Source organism: Hoplias malabaricus, chromosome 5 (assembly GCF_029633855.1).
Source record: "Hoplias malabaricus isolate fHopMal1 chromosome 5, fHopMal1.hap1, whole genome shotgun sequence".
Taxonomy (NCBI): Eukaryota; Metazoa; Chordata; class Actinopteri; order Characiformes; family Erythrinidae; genus Hoplias; species Hoplias malabaricus.
In genome coordinates this window covers 50,204,037-50,215,447 of record NC_089804.1, presented here as the reverse complement: position 1 = coordinate 50,215,447, position 11,411 = coordinate 50,204,037, and the positions used below count along the sequence as shown (strand labels likewise).

Genomic DNA, 11,411 nt, shown 5'->3' with positions numbered 1-11,411 from the left:
GTTACATAATACCTGTGTTTTTTGTGATGTGGGCCCTTTTTATTTATATATATATATATATATATAATACACACACATGCTTACTGCCATGTTTCCATGGTACTGTGACACTACTGAAATTTATATTTACACTTAATTATAATGCAGTTCAAGCTTAAAAAGACTATAACTAGCCAGTTTGCTGTGACCAGTTAAAACTTTGAGTTCCGTAAACAATAGGTGTGGATGTAAATAATCTTCAACACTGACCTGTAAAAGCACTTTTTACATTCTTCTAACATTCTGACAATGAGGACACATTTTAGAAACTGCTAAATCAAGGCTATATTTGGCACTCCAGACTTTGCTACCTGTGAAACCCAGTATTTAAATGTTTTGTTAACATTTTACTGTAGGACATCAGGCACAATGCTGCATGACAACTGCCATGAATTTACATAAACGTCTACTAAGTCACTTCTTTACAACTTACAGTTAGCCTAACGAACAGAAGGGATGTAGATGATATATTTCACTATTTAGAAATATTCTGTATCGCCATATAAAAACTTAAATGTGAAAATTGAAAGAGTGTTGATCCAATTAAAAAATTCATGGTGGTTCAAGTTTTCAAAAAAATAGTAGGAATTGTAGCATGCTTTATTTTCAATAGGCCATCGCTCATTTCGGAAATTTCTCTTTGATATTGCTATTACTGCTGTCTATGTCAAAGTTCAGTAACTGTAGTGGGGTTTTTTTTAGATGTTACTTTGTCCCCAGTGCTCTTTCAGAGACTCTAGGTGGGAATTAAATCTGGACTCTAGTTGGCCATATTATCAAGGAAGTTTACAATAAACATTAGCATGTAACATTGAATGAATTTGTACAAGTGCCCCAACTCCTGTTGATGAAAACACACCCCGAACTTGTCAGCCATAGACACTCAGCCCACAAGTTTACAGAGTCACACACTTCCGTTTATTGTTTTGTACAGGTATTAGTCCGAAGTGAATCGCCTCTTTTATGGCAACACTTTTTATGCCAAAATAGCAGACTTGTGATTGGTCCTTACCGTGTAGTAGATGGTTCTTGGCCACATTAAGTGGTGGAAGGCACCTGTGTCTGGCGATGTGAGACTAGGGTTCAGTCTAACCCAACTGGTTAGGCTCATCTGTAATTTCAATCCTGGCTCATCTTCAAAATTCAAAGTTTTTTATGTGATACAGTATAGTCTATAAAAAAAATAAAATATGCTTTACCTACATCCCTTATATTAATGTTAGGACAATTTTAAACTAGGATGAATAGTGATTTTTGATCTCTAATGTAAAAAGACATTTCAACAAGAATCTGTTCTTGTCAAAGCACTTTTTGGGGTAACATTTACTAAAGCAGCTGTTATGAAAACTTACATTTTGTATAGGAAGTCTTTCTAGATGTTTTTTACTTGTCATGGAAGGCTAAGGGAGGTGTTCTGTAGCGTTCTGATTTAAAGTTTTACAGAATACAGACTCCATTCTGGAAATGTTGGGATGTCATGTAAAATACAATAAAAACAAGAATCTGCTGTTTGTTAATTCACTTAAACATTTATTTAACTGACAAAATTACAAAGAACTTTTTCCAGTGTTATCACTGAAACAACTAGAAATTGATGCCTGAATCACACTCCAAAAATGTTGGGACGGAGGCGTTTCCCTCAATGTTACATTACCTTACCTTTTAATTATGCTTTTCGATTATTTGGGAACTGAGGATACAAATTGTTTTGCTCATTGTTGCTTGATACAAGACTTGAGTTGCTCAATAGTTATAAAGTGTCCGATTGTTGTCTGATTCTTCTTTATGATGCACCATACATTTTCAATTGAAGGGAGGTCCTTTAATGCAGGAAAGCCTTAATCTTTCATCAACGCCAGGCTGTTGTAACAGGTGCATGAATGATGTCTTGGTGAAATAACTATGGGCATCCCAGAAAAAGATGGCAGCACGTGTCTCTTTAAAACCCCAGTGTACACCACCATATCAACTGTAAACTTCACACATAAGCAACTGACCCATACTGTGGGAACTGATGCACCCGCAAACCATGAGAGATGTTAGCTTTCACACCTTCCACTGTAAGAGTCTATTCCTGGAAACAAGCTGAAACACATTCCTTTGACAAGAGCACATTTCCAGTGGGGTTTTTTTGGGCAATCCAAGAAGAGCTTGGGCCCATCGCTTTCTCCTTGTGTACAGGGTTTCAAGTTGTATTTCTAGATTCAGCAGTGGGCTGTGTTAAGTTACAACAGTTTTCCAGAGTATTCCGGAGCCCGTGTGGTTGTCTGTCACATTCCCATGATGGTGTTGTCTGAGGGATCGAAGGTCTCCTACATTCAACAGTGTTTTTGCTGGATTTCCTGAATCTTTTCCATTATAGAATGTGAATTATGGCTAAACACTTTTTTCACAATTTTGAACTGAAAAAATGTTCTTTCTTAGTTTGACAATCCTCTCTTTGCTTACAACGACTGAGCCTTTGTTAGATGCTCCTTTTATACACAATCATTATATCTTCGCCTGTTACTAATGTACCTGTAACAGGAATATTCTATGCATACATTTCTCAGTCTGTCCCAAACTTCTGAAATGTGTTGCAGGCATCAAATTCTAAGTTTGTTGTAATTTACAAAAATTCTTTGTGTTTTTGTCAGTTATAGAAAAGTTCAAGAGAATTCATAAATCACACAGTCTTTATTTTTCTTGCATTTTAGAAAATGTTCTGACGTTTCCATATATGGGTTTTTGTGTTTTCACATCATTCGGGGAAATGTCTAATGGTGCACCACATCAAATCACAAGTAACTAATAAAGCAAAAAACTACCTACATTTAATCATCACTTTTGTATGCAGCAAACACTGAAAATCCAGGCAGTGTTATAAAATGTTCACACTTGGATAATGCCCCAGAGAAAGTGATTCCTGGCAGTCCTTGTGTTTTTTTTTAATACAACCGATCCCGTAGCAATTCATTACATTTGTGTGTCCTGTAGCATTCAACACAGCACACGGCAACAGACACTTAGTACAAAACTCAACAACTCGACAATGTGTCTCAAAGTCGCTTTCAAAACCAAGATTCAAAGTGAAAAGGCCAAACAGTGATTTCAAAATGGAGGCTAACACTCCCATTTCTCTTAGCATTTCTTCACTTCAACACAATTAGGCAAATATCTTTTTTTTTTCATTTATATATATTTTTTTCCAAAGCACAAAACGTTTGTTTATCACACAAAATAACCTAATAATTTTACTTTTCACACATTCCACCTATAATGTACATTTTTTTCTGCTTTTCCCTACTTTTTTTTTTTTCTTTTCTTCAAAATGTTTCAGTCTCTAAAAGTTGAGATAAAGACGAATTACACAAGAGAAACACACAAAGCCAAAAGGTTCCACATAACGATATTTGTGATCCTGCAGGTTAGTAGCCATCGTTTTCTGAGTATTACCTCTACTGAAATAAAAGAGTACAGCAATCCACTGAAGGCTGTGTCTCAGCTAGGAGCTGACAAAATCAAAACCAAGCCACAAAGTGTATGTGGTGTACTCTTACCTGACTAGCAACCTAGGAGACTACATTTAACATCAGCAGGCAGAGAGAGACGTGAATATATAGACTGAGCATGAGATATTGATGAGGCGGTTCTTGACATGTAGGACTGAGTCACCTGTGATGTTTTTTTAATTCCATGGCAATTCCATGTCAAAATACATAAGGGTTGGTAGTCCAGGAACTGTCTTAACAGTACTCTGGGTAGTAGATTTATTATCAAAACTACTGTAAAGGGATACTGTACAGTTATTTTGTGTGGACTGGTTTGTTTTTGATCTCCTACAGTTAGATTTCTGATACTGATGTACATGAAACTATTACAGTATTTAAGGTATGGTAAAGAGTTTTTGGCTGTTGAGATTTGTCTTAAAACATATCTGAAATAACAGCTTTGTTAGATAACTTCTTCTTTAACTGACTCGTGTTAAATGTCATGAGGTTGAAGTGGAATACGAATATACATGGGATAAGGGTACATAAAGTGCTCATGGGTGCCACTCGTGAAAAGAAACCAGATCCAGCCTACAGCCTCACGCACCTTGTGGCCATGTTCAAACAAGGTTGCAAGGCTGCAAGCAAGAGTCATAAGACAGAGCTTCTGACCCGGTGCTTTAATAACTTTAGTGGGTTGTGGTGAGTAATGATTGTTTATCTGAGCTCAAGCTGTTTCTTTCTTACATTCATTCATTCATTCACCTTCTGTAACTGCTTCATCCAAATCTGGGTTGCGGTCCGTCCACAGCTTACCCGGAATCACTGGGTACAAGGCAGAAATACACCCTGGAGAGGGCTGTCTATCATCAGTTGTGAGCTATTAAATATGAACAATTATAAGGCAATTCAGCTAATTTAAATGAGCAAAACAGCTAATTTGGCCACTTAATTTTCTTAAAAATAACAAAAAAACAAACCCAAACTGATAGCCTTGATTATATTTCTGGCAGTTATTTGTCATGGTTATCACAGGCCTTATACCTAGATTTTATTGCATATGATTTTGGACCAATTCTGTTATTCACATGCCTAGAACTGTTCACACAAGTTAAAAAATATATAGTAAGGGATTTTGCTGTCATATCAACAACAAATCCAAATAGGCCCTACATATCATAATTATAGAGTCTGTTTGTGTGCGTAGGCAAATTATTATTTCTTATTTCTTAATACTAACCACGGATTTCAGTGCCTCCCCGATGACAAGGCCGAAGTTGAACAGATGGGGCATTGGGTACCTGCAGGGAGTCTGTAAAGTTCTACTTCTCTCTGTAATATAGAAGGTACATCTTGAGGGGCTCTGGAAGAGGCAGGCTGAGGATCTTCTCCCTCAGGACGTTGACTGGAGCTTCAATTAGCAGAACCCTTCCCTCCTTCCTCTTACCATCTTCATCTTCTTCTGCTTCATCTTCCTCACGTTCACACACCCCTCTGCAGTCCTCCTCTTCGTCATCTGTTCCCGACTGGTTGTTGTTGTCATCCATAGGTCCAGGGATCAGGCGACTCATGAACACGTAGCGGTTGGTCAGCAGCGTGGAATCGCGATGTTCTCGTCTCGGTTTCGGACGAGACCTTCCTTTGGAGCCCACTCTCCGGGGCAGTGGCCACAACCCAGTCACAGATTTCTTCAGGGTCTGCCTGATGGAGATGCGAGCCAAGTCCTGGAGACTTCGCACTTCAAACATGGTAGCTGTACAACACAAAACACAGCATCAGTCAAAGGGTCTACATAGGATCAGCAGGAGGTGAGTTCAAATACACTAATTTACTGCTTGAAATTGAGTTTTTTTATAATAGAGGTTAGAGATTACAGAAATTTGTCACAGAAATAACATGGCGAGTGCACTTCAGTGCGAATGTACTCCAATACTATTAATTCATTCATTGTCTGTAAGCGCTTATCCAGTTCAGGGTCGCGGTGGGTCCAGAGCCTACCTGGAATCATTGGGCTCAAGGCGGGAATACACCCTGGAGGGGGCGCCAGTGCTTCACAGGGCAACACACACATTCACTCTCACTCACACCTACGGTCACTTTTGAGTCGCCAATCCACCTACCAACGTGTGTTTTTGGACTGTGGGAGGAAACCGGAGCACCCGGAGGAAACCCATGCCGACATGGGGAGAACACACCACACTTCTCACAGACGGTCACCCGGAGCGGGAATCGAACCCACAACCTCCAGGTCCCTGGAGCTGTGTGACTGCGACACTACCTGCTGCACCACCGTGCCGCCCTACTCCCATATTAACTTAACTTCAAATACTTTCTAGGAGATTTTACAAGGTTTACATATCATTGCTGCCCAAATAAAGACGTACCTCCATTTTTCTTGATTTTTTTAGTTTATAAAATCAACTGAACACAGCAGCTCAGACTTCCATGATGAATAAACTAACCTTCATTCATTTATTCATTCATTTACTGTAAATCATTCATTGTCTGAGCCTTCCATGGACCAACAGAAAATCTTCCATTGACTTCAATTTAATGTTCCACTGAAACTTTGAAGAATGTTTTTTTCCTTTTCTTTGCACAGCAATGATATATATATAAAAGCAATTTGAATTTTATATGACGTCATAAAAAATAACTGTTGTCATGTGGCACCAGCATGTGACCAGCAAACTCCATTATGCAGTGTATAGATGTGATGAATACATGAATGAAAACTAGCAGTGAAGCCTACATACGTAGAGATACTGCTCTGGGTTTTCCATTTTCTCTGTGTTTAGGAAGTACAAGTGGGGCAAAGGACACTGCAATTATCTTCTTTGTCTCCCATGAGTTGTATCCTGTCCGGGTAATTTTAGTCAGCTGAGGAGAAAAACAAAATACTATTTTGTGTAATTTATTTTTATTTCTGTAAGAGCATAGCAAATCTATGTAAAACTGTTTGGAATATGTTAAACAGAGTGCACAGATTATGAACAACTAGTGGTAAACGGATAGAATTAGCAGTAAAATTAGTCTGGGATTTTAAACAATCTGTGAATAATTTTCTTAAATATTCTGCATCTGAGATTCTGAGATCTGTAGATTCTCACCTTTTCCTCTAAAGGTAGCACCAGGATGCCACCAACTTTCAGCAGGTTTTTCATGTAATCTTCATGCTCCCTCTGAACCCCTGCTCCACAGTACACCCTGTCATACTGCCTGCTCTCAGGGGCGATCTCCAGACAGTTCCCCATCACAAACGATGGCTCACAGAACTCAAACCTGATGCATAAAACATGATGGGACCCTGAGGCTTTAATTATGACTGAAAAATGATATCACTTGCATTATCCTTGTTATATATTTTTTTAAACCTAAACCATAACAAAGTACAAGACTCTGAGACCTGTCAAAGCTTTCACTCGTCTTGATGAAACAGTCCAGCTTCTGATAAGCATAATCAATGACATCACCATGGAGTTCAACACCATGATTCACACCAAATGGCCCTAAAACACAGATCGGTGGAATCAATGAAAATACAAAATATATTACTTGAAGAAAATGTCATTTACTTCTAATCATCGGGTATCTACCTTTAAAGTATGTTGCTTTCAGTAGCTTTGTCATATTATGTCGGTTAATCCGACTACAGCAAACCTGACTGAATATTGGTATTAAAGGCTAAGCACCAGCGATATGAAAGTGTCAAACAAATAAATACAGTGGAATTTGAGTTCCTAACTTGTGTTTATTGATAGTCAGAAAACATGTTATTTCTTACTAATTCAAGGAATAAGGTTTAAAAGACTGTTGGACGGTGGACAACAACTCTAGAAGTTGCACTTAATTTAATGCAAAATGATGAAAAGGTGTGTTGTTTTTGGCTGCAATAATTCAATGTACAGTGGGACATCTGTGAACAAATGGCCCAAAGATCCCAAAATATCCAGAAAATGGACTAAATCTGTCCACTTTAAACGGGCACTTTGGAAAGGACCATCCGCTCACTCCGTTATCTGTAGCTCATTTCACTGGCGCTTTTCCAACAATATGGGCATGTAAGGACCCCAACGAAAGGTGTTGAAGAGCCTCTGTAACATGGAGGTAAACAGGGTAAGGACACTCACTTCGCCTGTTTTAGTTGGTGTTAGTTAACGTTAGCTTGACTCGCTAAACTCGGTGGCTCAGATTATACTCGGCTACGTAGCTGCATTACGGAGGTTTATAGTGTCGGATGAATTCGAGTTCGACTTCGATCACATTTACAAGAATAACGGTACCTCTACATTTGAGTTTAGCTTATTGCTAGGCTATTGTCATGAATAATGTTGGTTATTTAGCTAGATACTGTCATAACAGTCAGTCATAGCGGTGTTTTACCGCGGCGTTGTTCAGCTGTTGTCCACCAGTGACGTCACGGTTGCGTTCAAGAATTTCCGTAGCGAGCTCGGGTTTTTCCGTCAATTTAATAAAATTGTCAGTTTTAAAGCAAATTAAGCTGCTATTTTCATTTTAATTCATACTTATATCTGTCAGTAACTACAATAATGTGAAATATTCACGGAGGTCCATTAAGTGGTGCTTAGCCTTTAATGCTTTATCAAGAGTCTGTATCAATAGTTTAGTTGAGCACTAATATTTTCATCTTGGAGATCACTGCTGTGTTGATAACATTTTTATTCCATGCATGTATCAATGACTCTTACCTAGTATGAGGCCCACCATGGTACTGAGGTAGCCTGTCCCACTTCCCAGATTGAGAAAGGACAATCCAGGCTGCAGGTCCAAGGCCTCCATCACCTCAGAGTAGATACAGGGAGCAGAAAGGTGAATGTTGCCATGTCTCCAGGCCAAGTCCTTGTAGGCGCTGTCTCTGAACTCCTCTAAGTAGTAGTCAGCTCTGTCAATAGCTCGGAAAGCACACTCCACCAGCTCCGTACGAATGTACTGGGCCTCCTTCAAGTTGTCAATCAACTCATCATTGTCTTCCCCAGCACTCACCGCGCCACCCATTGTATTTACTGTGGAAGACATATGTACAACATGTCATAATGAAATCATAATGTTACAAGCAATGACTAACAGAACTCAGAACTGATCCATAGAAGATAATATGATTATGGGACATGTGGCATTCAGTGTATAAACAAAAGTAAAACTACTGTACATCACAGGCACTGACTGGTCTTTTTTGCTAAAACATTACACCATCACAGAATTCAAAACTGAAGCACGCATTATGTAGTCAGCTCTATCACCTGGCGTATTAATAACATATGTATATTTGCTTTAAATCATAACACACCTCTAGCTGTAAACACTACTACCACTTGGCAATTCCTTTTTTTTTAATTACTGATGTTTGTGCCACTGTCTGAAAATGTACATGAGCTTTCTACAGGGAATAATAATTCCATATATTTTATTATAATGCATTCATTTGATTTATATTCTGTATATTTAAAATATATTTTTAACTATTTATTACAAACTGCATTTCAGTAATGGGTAACATGACTGAACAGAAGTGGCATGTTGCTATGCCACAGGGTCATCCATTTTACATTAAATGTAATCAATTATGTCCTCTGTAGCAAAAAAGTAGCCTAAGCAAAATGTAAAACATGTTACATATAATATGAATCTATAATAAAATATATATTATTATATTTTAAAGAGAAAACTGACTTCAAGTGGAAATAATAGTAAGAATAAGCAAATTTGCTCTCAGTTAATATTTTGATTAAAGGCTTGTCATATACTCACCATATGTGGCACTTTGCAGTTCTATACGCTCATTTACTCTCTTTTGCTGGTATGAGTGGATCAGTAACTGTGTCTAACAGAGTGGACAGTGTGGGCATAGTGTTTAAATCCAATCCACACACACCACCACCACAACATCAGTGTCACTACAGTCCTGAGAACGATCCCCCAACCAAATAATACCTGACCTGCGGTGGCCCTGTGGGGGTCCTGACCACTGAGGAACTGGATGGAAGGGGCCTATTTTAAGAGAGCAAAGGACAGACTGCAGTTTGTAATTGTAGAACTGCAAAGTGCACCTGTATGGTCAGTGGAGCTGAGAGAACAGACAATGAGTGTAGAATAATTGAGTGTGAATTTTATTTTCCAGGCAGTGTACATTCATCTTTATAAAACAGTGCAGCTTTTCATAAACAGGCTCAGTGACGTCAGTATGCAGTTCGGCAGCACTGCCACAATGAGGAAAAACAGAAATCAGCCTTTCATCGTCCTCAGGTTCTCAACAGTGAAGAGCGCAGTGGCGGAGAGGCGACGGCAGGTGGCGCCGCAGCGCAGAAATGAAACAGTCTAAACTTCCCCGGAGACTCAGAACCTGCGCCGCCAATCACACACACACATACACACACACACTGCAGCTGTAGCTGCGCCACAGACTCAGAAAAAAAGTCTAAAGAACAATAGCACCCAGAACAACATGAAAACGACCCTTTCCACACAGGCGCATTACCTCTCAGGCTTTTTATATCCAACCCAGACAAAACGCTTTGTGTCTGATAAAGAGCGACATATGGCGATGTGGTCTGTGCTGTTGTTATTTTGTTTCCTCACCTCAGATGCACCCAGTTTCTGTGGCGGTAAATAAAGGGCGCAGAGGCGCTCTCAGCTAAACTCAACCTCCGCCACAAAACAAAGAAGCACCTCGCCGTGACTCAGCGCACGGAGACGGTTTTCTGAGTGGATTTAACGCTGTTTATCTCCTCCATCTCTTCTCTTTCCTCTTCCGTCTCGGCTCTCTTTCTGCCTCCTTCCACATCCAGTCTCTCAGAGCGCGATGTAAACACTGATCAGCTGATCGCCTGCGTCATACCAGCGCCAAACTCCGGGTTCCCTCTGGTCAACTACACGACACAGAGAAGGTCTCCCCCACATTTCAGCCCCTAAAATAATCCGTATTCGGTATTTATATTGTTTGAATGATAAGAGAAGTAGGCTTTCAACCGCTCGTGGACAAAGTACAGTACTGTAATTGGCAAAGAAACATTTTAGGTTTGGTACAGTAGCCTACTTCTTGAGTATAAAAGTAGTCTAAGTACAAATGTACTGCCCAACATCCACGTATAATGAGTAAATTCAGCTAATTTTGTGGACACCGATGCTGGTGAAATGGAAAGCTCTGGAGCAGTTGCACACGAGCCAAAGGTGACCGTTAGTGTGCTGGAGGGGTGTAAATCCTGGGTTGTGGCCCAGTGGAACCGTGTCGTAGTCAGTTTTTAGCACCTGACCTCATTAACACTCTAATGTTTGCATGTAATTTCCAGAAATATATATAATAATAAATAGAACAATTGTAGGCCATTTGTCTACCCCTATATTTATCAACAGGTAAAACGACTACTGACGTGCAGACTGACCAATTAAATGTTTACAGAAAAGGTTATCGACCAATAACGGTAGCTCTACAGTCAGACCGTCCAATCAGAAGATTTCAGGCTACTTCTCCACGCCCCCTTCTCACTCAAGCGAACCAATCGGAGTAGGGGAGGGCGGGACTAGTTTGTGAACGAAACGCTTCTCGAAGTTCTATGTAAGTTCTAGAAAAACAAAATCCCGGACGTTTGTGGGATTCCGCCCGGACATTTTTCAAGTCTAAAAAGAGGACGTCTGGTCACCCTACAATATTCGGGGTAAAGTACAATCACCCAAGAGAGTCTAAATCCAACAGTATTTAGAAACAAAGCAATAAGAACCTTTAATATGTGCATTATGCCTTGGTGTATTCATGTTATCTTTAAAACTGTGCATTCTCTCTCAAGGTTGTTTTGTTGTACCCTATTTTGTCTTAATATATTTCTCCTGTACTTCCATTGTGTACATTAACATTGTTGTGTTCTTACTTCTTGTGTTTTGACTCCC

General features: G+C 39.5%; 1 protein-coding gene across 2 annotated transcripts; it reads right to left on the bottom strand.

The window, feature by feature from the left end:
- Positions 1–405: 405 nt before the first annotated feature.
- Positions 406–10,409, bottom strand: pcmtd2a (protein-L-isoaspartate (D-aspartate) O-methyltransferase domain containing 2a). 2 transcript variants are annotated; one of them, XR_010802669.1, is made up of 7 exons: positions 10,107–10,409; positions 8,219–8,533; positions 6,916–7,018; positions 6,620–6,791; positions 6,266–6,389; positions 4,750–5,262; positions 406–4,358 (listed from the first exon to the last, which is right to left on the bottom strand). XR_010802669.1 is itself a non-coding variant. In XM_066671917.1 (6 exons), exons 2-6 carry the CDS (start codon positions 8,523–8,525, stop codon positions 4,832–4,834), a joined length of 1,137 nt encoding a protein of 378 aa, XP_066528014.1. In that variant the 5' UTR covers positions 8,526–8,533; positions 10,107–10,409; the 3' UTR covers positions 406–4,831. The 2 variants fall into 2 exon arrangements, 1 of the variants encoding a protein (XP_066528014.1); XM_066671917.1 differs by having other exon boundaries at positions 406–5,262.
- Positions 10,410–11,411: the final 1,002 nt, after the last annotated feature.